The sequence below is a fragment of the Capra hircus genome, chromosome 11 (assembly GCF_001704415.2).
Source record: "Capra hircus breed San Clemente chromosome 11, ASM170441v1, whole genome shotgun sequence".
Taxonomy (NCBI): domain Eukaryota; kingdom Metazoa; phylum Chordata; class Mammalia; order Artiodactyla; family Bovidae; genus Capra; species Capra hircus.
The window spans coordinates 9,430,971-9,450,183 of NC_030818.1; the positions used below are offsets into that span (position 1 = coordinate 9,430,971).

General features: G+C 39.6%; 1 protein-coding gene across 1 annotated transcript in view; it reads left to right on the top strand.

The window, feature by feature from the left end:
* The window catches only part of TACR1 (tachykinin receptor 1), a 172,332-nt gene that overhangs the window by 86,096 nt on the left and 67,023 nt on the right, over nt 1-19,213 (top strand). Inside the window, exon 2 of the mRNA XM_005686308.3 lies at nt 18,234-18,428. Within this exon, the coding sequence (XP_005686365.1) occupies nt 18,234-18,428 (195 nt within the window). The remainder of the gene's footprint in view (nt 1-18,233; nt 18,429-19,213) is intronic.

Below are 19,213 nucleotides of genomic sequence, written 5' to 3' on the forward strand. Positions count from 1 at the left end.
ACATCACAGTTCAAAAGCATCAATTCTTCAGTGCTCAGCTTTGTGTATGGTCCTAGTCTCACATCCATACATGACTACTGGAAAAATCATAGCTTTGACTATATAAACCTTTGTCAGCAGAGCAATCTCTCTGCTTTTTAACACACTGCCTAGGTTTGTCATAGCTTTCCTTTCAAGGAGCAAGTGTCTTTATTTTCATGGCTGCAGTCAACATCCACAGTTATTTTGAAGCCCCAGAAAGTAAAATCTATCACTGCTTCCACTTTTTCCTCTTTTATTTGCCATGAAGTGATGGGACTGGATACCATGGTCTTAGTTTTTATAATGCTGGGTTGACCAAGCTAGCTTTTTCACTCTCCTCTTTCACCCTCATCAAGAGGCTCTTTAGTTCCTCTTCTCTTTCTGCCATTACAGTGATATCATCTGCATATCTGAGGTTGTTGATTTCTCCTGGCAATCTTAATTCTAGCTTATTATTCATCCAGCCTGGCATTTCACATGATGTACTCTGCATATAAGTTAAATAAGCAGGGTGGCGATATACAGCCTTGACATACTCCTTTCCCAATTTTGAACCAATTCATTGTTTCATGTCAGGTTCCAAATGTTGCTTCTTAACCTGCATAAAGATTTCTCAAGAGACAGGTAAAGTGGTCTGGTACTCCTACTTCTTGAAGAATTTTCCAGTTTATTGTGATCCACACAGTCTAAGGCTTTATCAAAGTCAATAAAGCAGTTTTTCTTGAATTCCCTTGCTTTCTCCATAATCCAACAAATGTTGGCAATTTGATCTCTGATTCCTTTGCCTTTCCTAAACTCAGCTCGTACATCTGGAAGTTCTCGGTTCAAGTATCGCTGGAGCCTACCTTGAAGGATTTTGAGTAAGATTTTGCTAGCATATGAAAGCGTGCAATTGTATGGTAGTTTGAATATTTTTGGTGATAAGAGCATTATTGTTCAGTTGCTCAGTCGTGTCCAACTCTTTGCAACACCATGGACTGCAGCATGCCAGGCTTCCCTGTCCTTCACCATCTCCCAAAGCTTGCTCAAACTTATGTCCATTGAGTCAGTGATGCCATCCAACCGTTTTGCCTTCTGTTGTCCCCTTCTCTTCCTGCCTTCAATCCTTCCAAGCACCATGGTCTTTTCCAGTGAGTTGGCTCTTCACATCAGGTGGCCAAAGTATTGGAGCTTCAGCTTCAGCATCAGTCCTTCCAAAGAATATTCATGATTGATTTCCTTTAGGATTGACTGGTTTGATCTCCTTGCAGTCCAAGGGGCTCTCAAGAGTCTTCTCCAACACCGCAGTTCAAAAGCATCAATTCTTTGGCTCTCAGCCTTCTTCACAGTCCAACTCTCACATTGGTACATGACTACTGCAAAAACTATAGCTTTGACTATATGGACCTTTTTCGGCAAAGTCATGCCTCTGCTTTTTAATACGCTTTCTAGATTTCCCGTAGCTTTTCTTCCAAGAAGCAAGCATCTTTTAATTTCATGGGTGTAGTCACCATCTGCAGTGATTTTCGGAGCCCAAAAAATAAAGTCTGACACTGTATCCATTTTTTTCCACCTATTTTCCATGAAGTGATGTGACCAGATGCCACGATCTTCGTTTTCTGAATGTTGAGCTTTAAGCCAACTTTTTCACTCTCCTCTTTCACTCTCATCAAGAGCCTTATTAGTTCCTCTTCACTTTCTGCCATAAGGGTGGTGTCATCTGCATAGCTGAGGTTATTGATATTTCTCCTGGAAATCTTGATCCCAGCTTGTGCTTCATCCAGCCCAGCATTTCCCATGATGCACTCTGCACAGAAGTTAAATAAGCAGGGTGACAATATACAGCCTTGATGTACTCCTTTTCCTATTTGGAACAAGTCTGTTGTTCCATGTCCAGTTCTAACTGTTGCTTTCTGACCTGCATATAGGTTTCTCAAGAGGCAGGTCAGGTGGTCTGGTATTCTCATCTCTTTCAGAATTTTCCACCGTTTATTGTGATCCACATAGTCAAAAGCTTTGGCATAGTCAATAAAGCAGAAATAGATGTTTCTCTGGAACTCTCTTGCTTTTTTGATGATCCAGCAGATGTTGGCAATTTGATCTCTGGTTCCTTTGCCTTTTCTAAAACCAGCTTGAACAACTGGCAGTTCACGGTTCATGTATTGCTGAAGCCTGGCTTGGAGAATTTTGGGCATTACTTTACTGGTGTGTGAGATGAGTGCAATTGTGTGGTAGTCTGAGCATTCTTTGGCATTGCCTTTCTTTGGGATTGGAATGAAAACTGCCCTTTTCCAGTCCTGTGGCCACTGCTGAGTTTTCCAAATTTGCTGGCATATTGAGTGCAGCACTTTCACAGCATTATCTTTCAGGATTTGAAACAGCTCAACTGGAATTCCATCACCTCCACTAGCTTTGTTCATAGTGATGCTTCCTAAGGCCCACTTGACTTCACATTCCAGGATGTCTGGCTCTAGGTGAGTGATCATGCCATCATGCTTATTTAGGTCGTGAAGCTCTATTTTTACAGTTCTTCTGTGTATTCTTGCCACCTCTTCTTAATATCTTCTGCTTCTGTTAGGTCCATACCATTTCTGTCCTTTATCGAGTCCATCTTTGCATGAAATGTTCCCTTGGTATCTCTAATTTTCTTGAAGAGCTCTCTTGTCTTTCCCATTCTATTTTTTCCCTCTATTTCTTTACATTAATCACTGAGGAAGGCTTTCTTATCTCTTCTTGCTATTCTTTGGAACTCTGCATTCAGATGCTTATATCTTTCCTTTTCTCCTTTGCTTTTCACTTATCTTCTTTTCACAGCTATTTGTAAGGCCTCCCCAGACAGCCATTTTGCTTTTTTGCATTTCTTTTCCATGGGGATGGTCTCGATCCCTGTGTCCTGTACAGTGTCACAAACCTCAGTCCATAGTTCATCAGGCACTCTATCTATTGGATCTAGTCCCTTAAATCTATTTCTCACTAGATACTGTAACAAGTGACAAAGAAGTATACTACATAATGATCATGGGATCCATCTAAGAAGAAGATATAATAATTGTAAATATTAATATATATGCACCCACCATAGAAGCAGTTCAATATATAAAGCAATTACAAACAGTTGTAAATGGAGATATTGACATTAACACAATAACAGAGTGGAAATTTAACACCCAGCTTTCATCAATGGACAAGTCATAAAGACAGAAAATCAATAACGAAACACAGACCTTAAATGATACATTAGATTAGATAGACTTTTCCAGGTAGCACTAGTGGTGAAGAACCTGCTTGCCAATGCCTAAGACATAAGAGCTACGGGTTTGATCCCTGGGTTGGGAAGATCCCCTGGAGAAGGGCATGGCAACCCACTCCAGTATTCTTGCCTGGAGAATCCCATGGACAGAGGAGTCCAGCAGGCTACATCCAGAGGATCACAAAGAGTTGGATATGACAAAAGCAACTCAGCAAGCAAGCCATAATTATGGAGTCTTTGATCCTAAAACTGAAGAATATACATTTTTCTCAGTGGCACATGGAATATTCTCCAGGATTGACCAAATGCTGAGCCACAAAATGAGTCTTGGTAAATTTAAGAAGATTGAAATCATATTGAGCATTTTTTCCAACCACAACTCCATGAGATTAGACATCAACTACAAGAAAAATGCAAACAAACAAACAAAAACCAACACAAACACGTGGTGGCCAAACAGTATGCTACTAAACAATGGATCACTAAGGAAATAGAAAAATATCTAGAGACAAAAGAAGATGAAAGGACAATAATCCAAAACCTATGGAACACGGCAAAAGCAGTTCTAGGAAGAAAGCTTAGGAAACTCACAAATAAACAACCTAAACTTACACCTGAAGCAACTAGAGGAAGAACAAAGAAAAGCCAAGGTTAGTAGGTGTAAAGCCATTATAAAGATAAGAAATAAATAGAAACGAAAGAAAAGATCAATTTAAACTTTTGGTCCAAAGATCAAAAGCTGATGTTTTGAAAAAAAAATAAAACTGACAAATCTTTTTTTAGCTAAACTTATCAAGAAAAATCAATAAAATTAGAAATGAAAAAGGAGGAAGTTACAATGGACACCACAGAAATACAAAGGATTGTAAGAGGCTAAACAACTCTACGCCAATAAAATGCATGACCTGGAAGAAATGGACAAATTCTTAGAAAGATATAATCTCCCAAGAATGAACCAGGAAGAAATAGAAAATACGAACAGGTCAATCACAAGTGCTAAAATTGAAACTGTGATGCAAAAACTCCCAAGAAACAAAAGTACAGGACCAAATGGCTTGACAGGCAAATTCTATCAAGCATTAGAGATGAGTTAACATATATTCTTCTGAAACTGTTCCAAAAGACTGCAAAGGAAGAAATATTTGCAAACTCATTCTATGAGGCCCCCATTACTCTGATACCAAAATCAAAGATAACACACACAAAAAGTTACAGTCCGATATCACTGATGAACATAAATGCAGGAAATCCTCAACACAATACTAGCAATCCAAATCCAACAACACATTAAAAGAATCATACACCATAGGAGATTTATCTCAGGAATACAAGGATTTTTCAACATCTGTAAATCAATCAGCATGATATACTACATCAAAAATTGAAGAATTTAAGCCATATGATCATCTTAATAGTTGCAAAAATCTTTTGACAAAACTCAATACCCTCTTATGATAAAAAAAAAAAAAACTTCAGAAAGAGGTCGCAGAGGGGACATACCTCAACACAATAAAGGCCATGCATGTCAAACCTACAGCCAACATCATAATGGTGAAAAGCATTTCCTCTAAGATAAGAAATGAGACAAAGATGTCCACTCTTGACAGTTTTAATCAGCATAGTTTGGAAGTCCTAGCCATGGCAATCAGAGAAGAAAAGGAAATAAAAGGAATGCAAACGGGAAAGGAAGATGTTAAGTGGTCACCATTTGTAGATGCCATGATACTATACATAGAAAATCCTAAAGATGCTACCAGAAAACTAGTAGAACTCATCAATGATTTTTGTAAAGTTGCAGGATACAAATTTAATACACAGAAATTTGTTGTATATCTATACATTAACAACAAAAGATCAGAAAGAGAAGTATACCTATCTAAGAAGACCAAAGACCTGTATTCTGACAACTATTAGATGCTGATGAAAGAAATCAGAGGTTACACAAACAGATGGAAAGATATACCATGTTCTTTGACTGGAAGAATCAATATTGTCAAAATGATTATACCACCCATAGTCATGTCCCACCCAAAGAGGGTGGGCCAAATTGAGAGAGTAGCATTGACATATAAACGTTACCATGTGTGAAATAGATAGCTAGTTGGAAGTTGCTGTATAACACAGGGAGCTCAGCCCAGTGCTCAGTAACGACCTAGAGGGGTGGAATAAGAGGCTCAAGAAGGCAGGGATATATGTATATTAATGGCTGGTTCATGTTGTTGTACAGCAAAAACCAACACAACATTGCAAAGCAATTATCCTCCAGTTAAAATTTTTTTTAAATCGGCTGACACCAGCTATCCTGGGCCCCTTTAAAGCTTTCATTATAGAAAGTAAGATTCCTTAAAAGCCCTCCTTACAAACAGCCTGGCAGATTAAAATATCATTATCCTTACTGACATCAGGTGGTGTGTGGTTTTAACTTGTTTGGTTGCTTTTTATTTGTTTGCTTTTTATTTTATTTTTATTTGCTTGTCTGGTTTGCTTTTAATATGGAATAAACATCATTGTTCATTTTTCTTTTTAAATGGCTGCCTTGACAGTCTATGTTTCCAACAGGAATCCCAGTTCCCTTCTGCCTCTCTGAAAGACTCTTCAAGATCAGAAATTGGATCTGATCCAGGTTCCTTTCAAATTACTGCTTCTGTATTTGGTCTGGGAGAGTGTGGAATTTTGCATGCACCCTTTAAGGCCAGACACAGTCTGTTTCCTCAAGCCCTCTAGCTCTCCCATATGCAAACTTGGGTAGCCTTCAAAGCCCAGTGTTTGGGGACTCACCTTCCTGGTAAAGGACCACAATCCACATAGGGTTTGGGAGCTCTGTGTGGGGCTTGGACTCCTTTCTCTTTGGGAAGAACCTCTACAATTGTGATTATCCTCCTGTTTGTTGGTTACTTCCCCAGTGTTGTGGGTCTTGACTGTATCATGTCTTGCCCACCCGCCACATGTCTCCTCCTTCTTTTTCAAAAAAATTAATTAATTTTAATTGGAGGCTAATTACTTTACAATATTGTAGTGGCTTTTTGACATACATTGACATGAATCAGCCATGGGTGAATACGTATTACTCATCCTGAACACCCCCTACCTCCCTCCCCATCCCATCCCTCAGGGTTGTCCCAGGGCATTGGCTTTGAGTGCCCTGTTTCATGCATCAAACTTGGACTGGTGATCTATTTCACATATAGTAATATAGATGTTATGTATTACATGTAATATGCTATTCTCTCAAATCATCCCACCCTCGCCTTCTCTCACAGAGTCCAAAAGTCTGTTCTTTATATCTGTGTCTCTTTTGATGTCTCTCATATAGAGTCATTGTTCCCATCTTTCTAAATTCCATATATATGTGTTAATATACTGTTTTTCTTTCTGACTTACTTCACTCTGTATAAAAGGTTCCAGTTTCATTCACCTCATTAGAATTGATTCAAATATGTTCTTTTTAATAGCTGAGTAACATTCCATTGTGTATATGTACCACAGCTTTCTTATCCATTCATCTGCCGATAGACGTCTAGGTTGCTTCCATGTCCTAGCTATTGTAAACAGTGCTGTGATGAACATTGGGGTACATGTGTCTCTTTCAATTCTGGTTTCCTCGGTGTGTATGCCCAGAAGTGGGATTGCTGGGTCTTATGGCAGTTCTATTTTCAGTTTTTTTTTTTAAGGAATCTCCACACTGTTCTCCATAGTGGCTGTACTAGTTTGCATTTCCACCAATAGTTCCCTTTTCTCTGCACCCTCTCCAGCATTTTTTTTTGGTAGACTTTTTGATAGGAGCCATTCTGACTGGCATGAGATGGTACCTCATTGTGGTTTTGATTTGTATTTCTCTGATAATGAGTGATGTTGAGCATCTTTTCATGTGTTTGTTAGCCATCTGTATGTCTTCTTTGGAGAAATGTCTGTTTAGTTCCTTGGCCCATTTTTTGATTGGGTCATTTATTTTTCTAGTATTGAGCTGCATAAGCTGCTTGTATATTTTTGAGATTAATTCTTTGTCAGTTGCTTCGTTTGCTATCATTTTCTCCCATTCTGAAGGCTGTCTTTTCACCTTGCTATAGTTTCCTTCATTGTGCAAAAGCTTCTAAGTTTAATTAGGTCCCATTTGTTTATTTTTGCTTTTACTTCCATTACTCTGGGAGGTGGATCATAGAGGATCCTTCTGTGATTTATGTCAGAGAGTGTTTTGCCTATGTTTTCCTCTAGGAGTTTTATAGTTTCTGGTCTTATGTTTAGATCTTTAGTCCATTTTGAGTTTATTTTTGTGTATGGTGTTAGAAAGTGTTCTAGTTTCATTCTTTTACAGGTGGTTGATCAGTTTTCCCTGCACCACTTGTTAAAGAGATTGTCTTTTCTCTGTTGTATATTCTCGCCTCCTTTGTCGAAGATAAGGTGTCCATAGGTGTGTGGATTTATCTCTGGGCTTTCTATTTTGTCCCATTGATCTATATTCCTGTCTTTGTGCCAGTACCATACCATCTTGATGGTTGTAGCTTTGTAGTAGAGCCTGAAGTCAGGCAGTTGATTCTTCCAGTTTCATTCTTCTTTCTCAAGATTGCTTTGGCTATTCAAGGTTTTTTGTATTTCCATACAAATTGTGAAATTATTTGTTCTAGTTCTCTGAAAAATACTGTTGGTAGCATGATAGGGATTGCACTGAATCTACAGATTGCTTTGGGTAGTATGCTCATTTTCACTATATTGATTCTTCCAATCCATGAACATGGTATATGTCTCCATCTGTTTATGTCATCTTTGATTTCTTTCATCAGTATTTTATAGTTTTCTATACATAGGTCTTTTGTTTCTTTAGGTAGATTTATTCCTAAGTATTTTATTCTTTTTGTCGTAATGGTGACTGCAATTGTTTCTTTACTCTCTCTTTCTGTTTTCTCATTGTTAGTGTATAGGAATGCAAGGGACTTCTGTGTATTAATTTTATATCCTGCAACTTTACTATATTCATTGATTAGCTCTAGTAATTTTCTGGTGGTGTCTTTAGGGTTTTCTTTGTAGAGGATCATGTCATCTGTAAACAGTGAGAGTTTTACTTCTTCCTTTCCAATCTGGATTCCTTTTATTTCTTTTTCTTCTCTGATTGCTGTGGTTAAAACTTCCAAAACTATGTTGAATAGTAGTGGTGACAGTGGGCACCCTTGTCTTGTTCCTGACTTTAGGGGAAATGCTTTCAACTTTTCACCATTGAGGATAATGTTTGATGTGGGTTTATCATATATAACTTTTATTATGTTGAAGTATGTTCCTTCTTTGCTTACTTTCTGGAGGGTTTTTATCATAAATGGATGTTGAATTTTGTCAAAGGTTTTCTCTGCATCTATTGAGATAATCACATGGTTTTTATCTTTCAATTTGTTAATGTGGTGTATCACATTGATTGATTTGCAAATATTGAATCCTTGCATCCCTGGGATAAAGCCCACTTGGTTATGATATATGATCTTTTTAATATGCTGTTGGATTCTGTTTGCTAGAATTTTGTTAAGGATTTTTGCATCTATGTTCATCAGTGATATTGGACCATAGTTTTCTTTTCTTGTGGCATCTTTGTCTGGTTTTGGTATTAGGGTGATGGTGGCCTCATAGAATGAGTTTGGCAGTTTACCTTCCTTTGCAACTTTCTGGAAGAGTCTGAGTAGGATAGGTGATAGCTCTAGGTGTAAAGTTAGGTTATTTATTTGATTTTTCTCTTGTTTCTTGAGGTAAGCTTATATTGCTATGAACCTTCCCCTTAGCTCTGCTTTTACTGAATCCCATAGGTTTTGGGTTGTTGTGTTTTCATTTGTTTCTATGCATATTTTGATTTCTTTTTTTATTCTTCTGTGATTTGTTGGTTATTCAGAAGCATGTTGTTTAGCCTCCACATGTTTGTATTTTTAATAGTATTTTTTCCTCTAGTGGAAATCTAATCTTACCACATTGTGATCAGAAAAGATGCTTGAAATGATTTCAATGTTTTTGAATTTACCAGGGCTAGATTTATGGCCCAGGATGTGATCTATCTTGAAAAATATTCCGTGTGCACTTGAGAAAAAAGTGAAATTCATTGTTTTGGGGTGAAGTGTCCTACAGATATCAATTAGGTCTAACTGGTCCATTGTATCATTTAAAGTTTGTGTTTCCTTGCCAAGTTTCTGTTTGGTTAATCTATCCATAGGTGTGAGTGGAGTATTAAAGTCTCCCACTATTACTGTGTTACTGTTAATTTCCCCTTTCATATTTGTTAGCATTTGCCTTACATATTGTGGTGCTCCTATGTTGGGTGCATATATATTTATAATTGTTCTATCTTCTTGGATTGATCCTTTGATCATTATGTAGTGTCCTTCTTTGTCTCTTTTCATGGCCTTTATTTCAAAATTTATTTTATCTGATATGAGTATTGCTACTCCTGCTTTCTTTTGGTCTCCATTTGCGTGAAATATCTTTTTCCAGCCCTTCACTTTCAGTCAGTATGTGTCCCTTGGTTTGAGGTGGGTCTCTTGTAGACAGCATGTATAGGGGTCTTGTTTTTGTATGCCTTCAGCCAGTCTTTGTCATTTGGTTTTGGGCATTCAACCCATTTACTTTAAAGGTAATTATTAATAAGTATCCTGTTGCCATTTACTTTGTTGTTTTAGGTTCAAGTTTGTAAACCTTTTCTGTGTTTCCTGTCTAGAGAAGATCCTTTAGCATTTGTTGAAGAGCTAGTTTGGTGGTGCTGAATTATCTCAGCTTTTGCTTGTCTGTAAAGCTTTTGATTTCTCTTTCATATTTGAATGAGATCCTTGCTGGGTACAGTAATCTGGGCTGTAGGTTTTTCTCTTTCATCACTTTAAGTATGTCCTGACATTCCCTTCTGGACTGAAGAGTTTCTATTGAAAGATCAGCTGTTATCCTTATGGAGGTCCCCTTGTGTGTTATTTGTTGCTTTTCCCTTGCTGCTTTTAATATTTTCTCTTTGTGTTTGATCTTTGTTATTTTGATTAATATGTGTCTTGAGTGTTTCACCTTGGGTTTATCCTGTTTGGGACTCTCTGGGTTTCTTGGACTTGGGTGGCTATTTCCTTCCCCATTTTAGGGAAGTTTTCAACTATTATCTCCTCAAGTATTTTCTCATGTCCTTTCTTTTTGTCTTCTTCTTCTGGGATGCCTATGATTCAAGTGTTGGGTGTTTGACATTGTCCCAGAGGTCTCTGAGGTTGTCCTTGTTTCTTTTAATTCTTTTTTCTTTTCTCCTCTCTGCTTCATTTATTTCCACCATTCTATCTTCCACCTTATTTATCCTATCTTCTGCCTCAGTTATTCTATTGTTGGTTCCCTCCAGAGTGCTTTTGATCTCAGTTATTTCATTATTCATTATTGATAGACTCTTTTTTATTTCTTCTAGGTCCTTGTTAAACATTTCTTGTATCTTCTCAATCTTTGTCTCTAGTCTATTTATCTGTAACTCCATTTTAAGATGTTGGATCATCTTTACCATCATTATTCTGAATTCTTTTTTAGGAATCTCCTATCTCCTCTTTGGTTTGGTTTGGTGGGCATTTATCATGTTCCTTTACCTGTTGAATATTTCTCTGCCTTATTATTTTGTTTAGATTGCTGTGTTTGGAGTGGTCTTTCTGTAGGCTGGAAGTTTGTGGTTCCTCTTTATTGTGGAGCTTTCTTCCTTTGGGTGGGGTTGGATTAGTGGCTTGTCAAGGTTTCCTGGCTAGGGGAGCTTTCGTTTGTGTTCTGGTGGGTGGAGCTGGATCTCTTCTCTCTGGAGTGCAATGAAGTGTCCAGTAGTGAGTTTTTGGGTGTCTGTGGGTTTGGCATGGCTTTGGGCAGCCTGTATTTTAATTCTTGAGGCTGTGTTCTTTTGTTGCTAGAGAATTAGTGTGGTATGTCTTGCTCTGGAACTTGTTGGCTCTTGGGTGGAGCTTGGTTTCAGTGTAGGTATGGAGACTTTTGGATGAGCTCTTGTCTATTAATGTTCTCTGGAATCAAGAGTTTTCTGGTGTTCTCAACTTTTGGATTTAAGCTTCCTGCTTATGGTTTTCAGACTTATTCTTTCATTAGCCTCAAAACTTCTCCATCCATACAGCACAGATGATAAAACATCTAAGTTAATGGTGAAAAACTTATTCACAATGAGGGACACCCAGAGAGGTTCACAGAGTTACATGGAGAAAAGAAGAAAGAGGAAGGAGATAGAGGTGACCAGGAGGAGAAGAGGGTCTCTCCTGCTTCTTTATGTATTTAGTTATGAGAAATCATGCCATTATCACAGACAAATAATTCTAATTTATGTGTGCCCATGGGAAGAGTTGAGCTCAGGGTCTTCCTACTCTGTCATCTAACAGCTATAGCTAAGTCGCTTCAGTCGTGTCCGACTCTGTGAGATCCCAGAGACGGCATCCCAACAGGCTCCCCCATCCCTGGGATTCTCCAGGCAAGAAAACTGGAGTGGGCTGCCATTTCCTTCTCCAATGCATGACAGTGAAAAGTGAAAGTGAAGTCGCTCAGTAGTGTCCGACTTCGCAACCCCATGGACTGCAGCCTACCAGGCTCCTCCGCCCATGGGATTTTCCAGGCAAGGGTACCGGAGTGGGGTGCCATTGCCTTCTCCGCTCTTTCATCTTAGCTGCTCCTCAAAACACTCAGGGTATTATATTTGGTTTAGACCTTTGCTGCATTTTACCCATAATTCATTTCAGGCCTTAGTCATGTGTACTTTTATGGTAGCCCTGGTTGAAAACTTTATATATATCTGAATCATCTTTGAACTACATTGGTCCTTCTTTGATCACATCTGAACAGGAGAGCTTGGACAAGAGTCAGCCGCATCCCCTCCTTCAGTTCACTCTAAACTGTCACAGGCTCTTGACTCCATCTTGTCTTTGAAATCTTCCCAGGCTTCCCAGGTAGCTCAGTGGTAAAGAATCCACCTGCCAATGCAAGAAATGCCACAGACTTGGGTTCAATTCATGAGTGGGGAAGATTCCCTGGAGAAGGAACTGGCAATCCACTCCAGTATTCTTGCCTGGAAAATCCCATGGACAGAGGAGCCTGACGTGCTACAGTCCATGGGGTCTCAAGAGCTGGACATGATTAAGCATGCATGCTGCACACCTCTTGAAATTTTATGATCTTGTTCACGGCAGTCTTGTCATTTGCTACATTTTGAAATGAGTTCACTAACAATATTACAAATCTACCTGGGCTTTGAGGCAAAAAAATTCAGGCTATTTGGAGTTATGCACAGCACAGCAGTGAGAATGTGAGGGCCTCTGCCACTACCACAGTGCTTTAGTAGGTGTGTGAACTCTGGTCATCTCTATTGGCTGTTAAAAGACCTCTTCATTTATAGGTTGTGAGCTTGGTCTTAGCTAGATAGACAAAGTTTCTGGTCAAGTGATCTGGCTAAATGAGGTCCCTGAATTTTGTAATTAAAGAAATGTCCTAGAAAAAAAGCCCAAACTGACAAAATATTACTGGCCTTGGGTAGAAAACTGTGTGCTCCTTAGAGTGGAACAGTGCTCCTTATAACGGAATGGAGGGGACTAGGAGAAAGGATGAAGTGGCCTCTTGTTCGGAGGAAGAGCCAAGAGGAGATGCCGTGTAGAAAGACTGAGTTTTGTACAGTTTCCAACAAAGTGGTCAATGCCAAAGTTATTTGACAAATACTGAGAATTTAAGAGTTAAATGTTAAGAGCTAGGAGATTCTGAAAGACCTGGATCCAGTGAGGTCACTCCTGCAAGGATGATCTCAAATGTCTGTATGACAGAAACACATTATTCTCACGTGCGTTCATACTGTGAGAAACAAAGGTATAACATGCATATGCTTTTCCTGCTGCATGTATTATTATTCAACAACCTTTATGGAGTCCCTGCTATGTGTCAAGAAATTTGCACATTCATTTATTCAATTAAGTGTTCATTGAGTGTTTACTATATTCTAGGCATTGAGAAAGCCAAAGATATTAACATGCAACTACCTTCCTCAGAAAATCTGTGGAGGATAAAGAGAGAAGAGGTAGCCATGCTCTCAACTGTCACTCCTCCTGTTCATTTGAACCCAGGGAGATGCAGTCCGTTAAAAAAAAAACAAACTTGTACCATCACAGGAGAAGTGAGTGGGAATAAGGAGGGCAAGGACCAGAATTGGAGGGGATAGTGTAGAAGAAGGTCTTGGTAAGACAGATCTCCTAGCAAAGGAAAACATTCTCTTTGCCAAATGACTGAGGGCTAGCATAGGAGAAAGTTATGATGATACTGCAGCTTGTCAGAAGAATCCTTTCTCATAATAAGGTTGTTTCAGTCTGTGATTTTTTAAGATATGCAAACTTGTATTTTGCCAGATTTAAGGGGCTAGATGGAGAGTTTTTTTATAAGCAAAATCATGCAAAAGGAAGATAGAACCTCAAGTTTTCATCTGAGAGGCCACATACAATTCAAATCAGAGCCGATGGCCCTCATGGGACTGAAACAGCCTGAAGTGGAGAACATACCCCACCTCCCACACAGCCTCTGGACAGTCTCTGACAGCCTGCTGATTAATGCATAAAATGGAAAGACATTTCATTGACTGCCTTGTAGTCTCAGGAGCACATTGCAGTCAATAAATATTTATTGAATGTAATTTCCTGGGGCTTGCAGCACTTACTCTGTGATAACTTGCAACTGAATAAGCAAGAATTATTCAGGGTGGTTACAAATAAATATATAAGTATATGTTAATGGATTCCAAACTACAAAAGGAGTGCTGGAAAGAAAATGTGCGCCCATCTACAGACAAGTCATCCAAGTGGTACTAGACTTGAGGTAATTAAGAAAGAAGTGTGTCACGTAAGCCCCAGAAGTGAGAGCTGAAAGAGAAAGAAGAAAGGGAAAAATAAAGGAGAGGAGAGAGATTTATAAATAGCTCTATTTCATACAAATGAAAAAATATATGTTTGACTTTAAAAGTTAATCTTTTTTTTCCTCTGGCTTTCTATGTACAATACTTTCATCTGTCACTGAAATATTTCCTACACTTAAGAAATGGCAGAGTTAACTGAAATCGGCTTCCAAATTGCAGTTTTTGCAATAAAAATTAAATATGGCTTTCTGCCATCTATTTGGAGCTACAGCACCCATACGCTGATGCAATCCCCATTAAGCCCCAGTCACATTACATTCGAGTGGTATATCACCAGGTTGGGCATGAGGATGAGTATTAGATTACATTTACTTATGTTTTATCATTTGTTCTGAGTTAGAAAAGGTAGAGGAACCAGAAATCAAATTGCCAACATCCTCTAGATCATCGAAAAAGCAAGAACGTTTCAGAAAAACAACTATTTCTGCTTTATTGACTATGCCAAAGCCTTTGACTGTGTGGATCACAATAAACTGTGGACAATTCTGAAAGAGATGGGAATACCAGACCACCTGACCTGCCTCTTGAGAAATCTATATGCAGGTCAGGAAGCAACAGTTAGAACTGGACATGGAACAACAGACTGGTTCCAAATAGGAAAAGGAGTAAGTCAAGGCTGTATATTGTCACCCTGCTTATTTAACTTCTATGCAGAGTACATCATGAAAAACACTGGGCTGGAAGAAGCACAAGCTGGAATCAAGATTGCCGGGAGAAATATCAATAACCTCAGAAATGCAGATGACACCACCCTTACGGCAGAAACTGAAGAGGAGCTAAAAAGCCTCTTGATGAACATGAAAAAGGAGAATGAAGAGTTGGCTTAAAGCTCAATATTCAAAAACAAAGATCATGGCATCTGGTCCCATCACTTCATGGCAAATAGATGGGGAAACAGTGGAAACAGTGTCAGGCTTTATTTTGGGGGGCTCCAAAATCACTGCAGATGGTGATTACAGCCATGAAATTAAAAGACGCTTACTCCTTGGAAGGACAGTTATGACCAACCTAGACAGCATATTAAAAAGCAGAGACATTACTTTGCCAACAAAGGTCTGTCTAGTCAAGGCTATGGTTTTTCCAGTGGTCATGTATGGATGTGAGAGTTGGACTGTGAAGAAAGCTGAGCACTGAAGAACTGATGCTTTTGAACTGTGGTGTTGGATAAGACTCTTGAGAGTCCCTTGGACTGCAAGGAGATCCAACCAGACCATTCTAAAGGAGATCATCTTGGGTGTTCATTGGATGGACTCATGCTGAAGCTGAAACTCTAGTACTTTGGCCACCTCATGTGAAGAGTCGACTCATTGGAAAAGACTCTGATGCTGGGAGGGATTGGGGGCAGGAGGAGAAGGGGATGACAGAGGATGAGATGGCTGGATGGCATCACCGACTCGATGGACCTGAGTTTGGGTAAACTCCAGGAGTTGGTGATGGACACGGAGGCCTGGCATGCTGCGATTCATGGGGTTGCAAACAGTCGGACACGACTGAGCGGCTGAACTGAACTGAAAAGTAAATTAAAACTTTGAATTTGAGATAACAACCAAAAGGGACAGTGTAATTACTATGTTCTCCCTTGTGCATTCTCCCTAAGCTCCTGTGAAGTCTGAGAATGCACAGCCACAGTGAAAGCAGGAGTCTGGGAGATGCTGGAGCTGAGACAGGCATCTTCATGGCTGCAGGTCCAGCTTTGGAGAGGAAAGATCTTTCCTCTGGAAAATGCTTCAGTAAACAATTCTGCAACAGTAATGCAAACACTCAAAAAGACACTAGCCATGACCATCCAGGTTCAGCCACTGGCCAAATTCAAAAGAAGACAACAGCAATTGCACAAATCCACCTCTGTTGGCTCTGATTCTAGGGTTGCCACAACCATTCCATGACCTAAGAGGAAACCAATACCTTATTGCTGTCAGGCAGCAAAAAAAGAGGCAGAACCAGGAGAGAATTCAAGACTTCTCAAGATTCTTTTTAGAATACCACTGCAAATATGGAAGGTCATCAGGTCTGCAGTACACTGAACCTCCTGTGGAAGTAGCCAGACAATGTTTGATTCACTACATCTTTGAGAGTTGTTTTTGCCCTTTTGATGCTCTGTAATTGGCAGCTGAGTGACAGACTTTATAGCTACCAGCTCAACCAAGGAAACATCCCCAGAGATTTATAGATTATTACTCACCTCCACCACAATATCTTTTGCAAGTCTCTTTCTGATTCAACCTTCTCCTGACTTCAAGACTACCTCCCCTTAGTGTCTTTTTGTTAAGGAATAATTTTATTTTCCAAATAGGTGATAAAGTTTTCAGGGTCATGCTGACACTGTGTTTGGCAAAGGAAGGGCACAATGACTGTAATATTTAAACAAGAACAGAGACATGGGTATGAAATATATGGTGGGGGGAGTCAATAATTTTGTAATATATTTGTATGTGACACGTTGTAACTAGATTTCTTAAGGTTATCATCTTAAACTGCACACAAATATCCAATCAGTGTTGTATACCAAGAATGAACATAGTGTTGTAGGCCAATTATACTTCAAAAACAAACAAAAACAAACTCATAGAAAAAAATGATCAGATTTATGGTTATCAGAGGTGGGGATTTGGGGGAAGGTGGAATTGGATCAGCCTAGAGATTCTAGATTCCAAACACTGTAAAAGAGAATTACATGGAGCCAGCTGGCAGCTATTCTATTTGTCTGCTCACTTCTGTCTCCATTGACTTTTCAGTCCCACGGAAGTCAGAAACACCTGCACGTCAGAGAATTAAATGCATGATTCCTAGATTTTCTTGGATGCTTAAATCCCAAAGGCAGTATAAGTCATAATCCAAAGGGATGGATCCATGAACTTGCAAGAAAGGAAATTGTTTTTCAGTGTAGACATTAGTTATTGGCAGGTTTTAAGAGTGCAAAATAGTAACAAGGGAATGGGAAAGGATGTGAGGCACGGCTCCTCTTCCCCCTGTGAGGACTCTGTATCTAGGCCAGTGAGGTAGGAGTACTTGACAGTGGCTACTTTGAGTCAGCACCCTCTCAAGAACAAGCTCTCTGATTTCCAGGCAGGAGTCTTTAACATGGGGGAAGGGAGCATGGGCTATGTTCCACCCCAAACTACTTGGTTCCTGCCCACCATACACCTCAGTAGTTCAGGGTAGTAGTGTTACGGGACCGGGATAACCTACTCTTTAAAAGGTATTTGACTTTTTAAATGCAATAGGCACAATTGATATGATTATAACTGATATGAAATGCTGATTGCAATATTTGTTATTTCTAAACTCTCTGCTGAATTTGAAAAGCAACACACAAATCTGGACGTGGGCACTCATTCAGAAGACACCATTCAGTGCTCAATACCAAGCAAGAGATGGAGAAATGGCTCCAGGCCTGAAGTCATCCTTCATTTTCCTTCACTCTTCCTGCAAAAGGTTTCATCCACCCTGGCCTTTAGTATGCAAAAGTGTGTCTGTCTCAGAAGGTGGAGAGTCTCTTTCTTTTCATGAAGCATACTTTTTTTTCACCACACTGAATTGGTGAAGTTTTCTCCGGGAACTATTGCTTTTTGTTGGCTTTAGGTCACTGCTTTCTCATTCATACACATTCACTTGCCTTCAGATTGTATGGACCTGCACAGGATTGCTAGCCTTTTAAATCGTCATACCAGGACTTTAAAAACTACTATTTCTATCATGATTATTCCTTAATCTAAAAAAGATATAGAGTTTATGTTGAATAAATTCACAAATTGTTATTTTTCTGATTTTGCTGTAAGCCACCAACCTATACTGGGGCATCATGTGCCTAGCAAAAGAGTTACAAGGGTGAAAATGTCTCTCCTTGGATATTGCCAGATGGGTTCTAAAATATTAAAACACCTGGCTGATTTTTCTTACAGGTTTTTGCATTCATGTCATAAAAATCACAAAGCTTAAGGTTAGAATAGTCATAAAAATCACCAGGACTCAAAGGGTTTCTAAGGAATTTTTCACTGGGCAGGAACAATGCATAATCCCTAATGCAGATTTTGGTGCCCAAACTGGAATTTTGTCCTTGCTTCTCCATTCCAGGTACATGGCCATCATCCACCCCCTCCAGCCCAGATTGTCGGCCACAGCCACCAAGGTGGTCATCTGTGTCATCTGGATCCTGGCTCTCCTCCTGGCCTTCCCCCAGGGCTACTATTCGACCACGGAGACCATGCCCAACAGAGTGGTGTGCATGATCGAATGGCCAGAGCATCCCAACAAGATTTATGAGAAAGTGTGAGTAGAGATGGCTCCCAGTGCCTTCTTTGCCTCTCTTGTTCCTTCTTTCTTTCCATGTTCTTTTGTTGATCAGGATTTCATTCGTATCTGTAAGTATTTCTCACAACCACTCTGATTTCAGGTTGGTATGTCCATAGTTATGAGGGAACTATTATGTCCCAAATACTATGCTGGGCTTTGAATGAAAGTTTTACAATATAAGACCTGGGTCATCTGGGTGCACTTCCATATTCCTCCTGCCAATGAACCAAATGAATGCTAAAAAACCTGTTACTTTGCCCTGCCAATGTCTGCATTTCTTTGCCTTGAAATCCTTCTCCACCTATAGAATGCCACTTTGCCCTCTTGCACAGCATGCCAGAGAGTGAGGGAATTAACACCAACCCTTACTCCCAGCAGTTCTCAAAAAATGACTGATGGGAGTTGGCATATGAACACGCAGCTCCCTCACCCTTCAGGTGGGATGTCTCTGTGGGGTGTGTGTTTCCTGTGTTCAGGGTTTCCTCTTACAATTAAGCTCCAAGTCACCCTGGTGATAGCTGGCTCAGTGACACAGCCTTTGATATCCACTCCCTACTGTTATTTCTCCTTCCAAATAAGTCATTTGCACTTGAATATTTATCTCAAGATCTGTCTCTGGGGGAAACTAAACCAAAACACCTACCTTCCAGGATTTTTCAGCTGGAAAAATACCCATGCATGTGAAATGCATGGAAGGCAAGCTAGCACATTGAGACCATATGAGTTACAGGTCCCCAACAGGCAGAACTACTTCTCTTCCA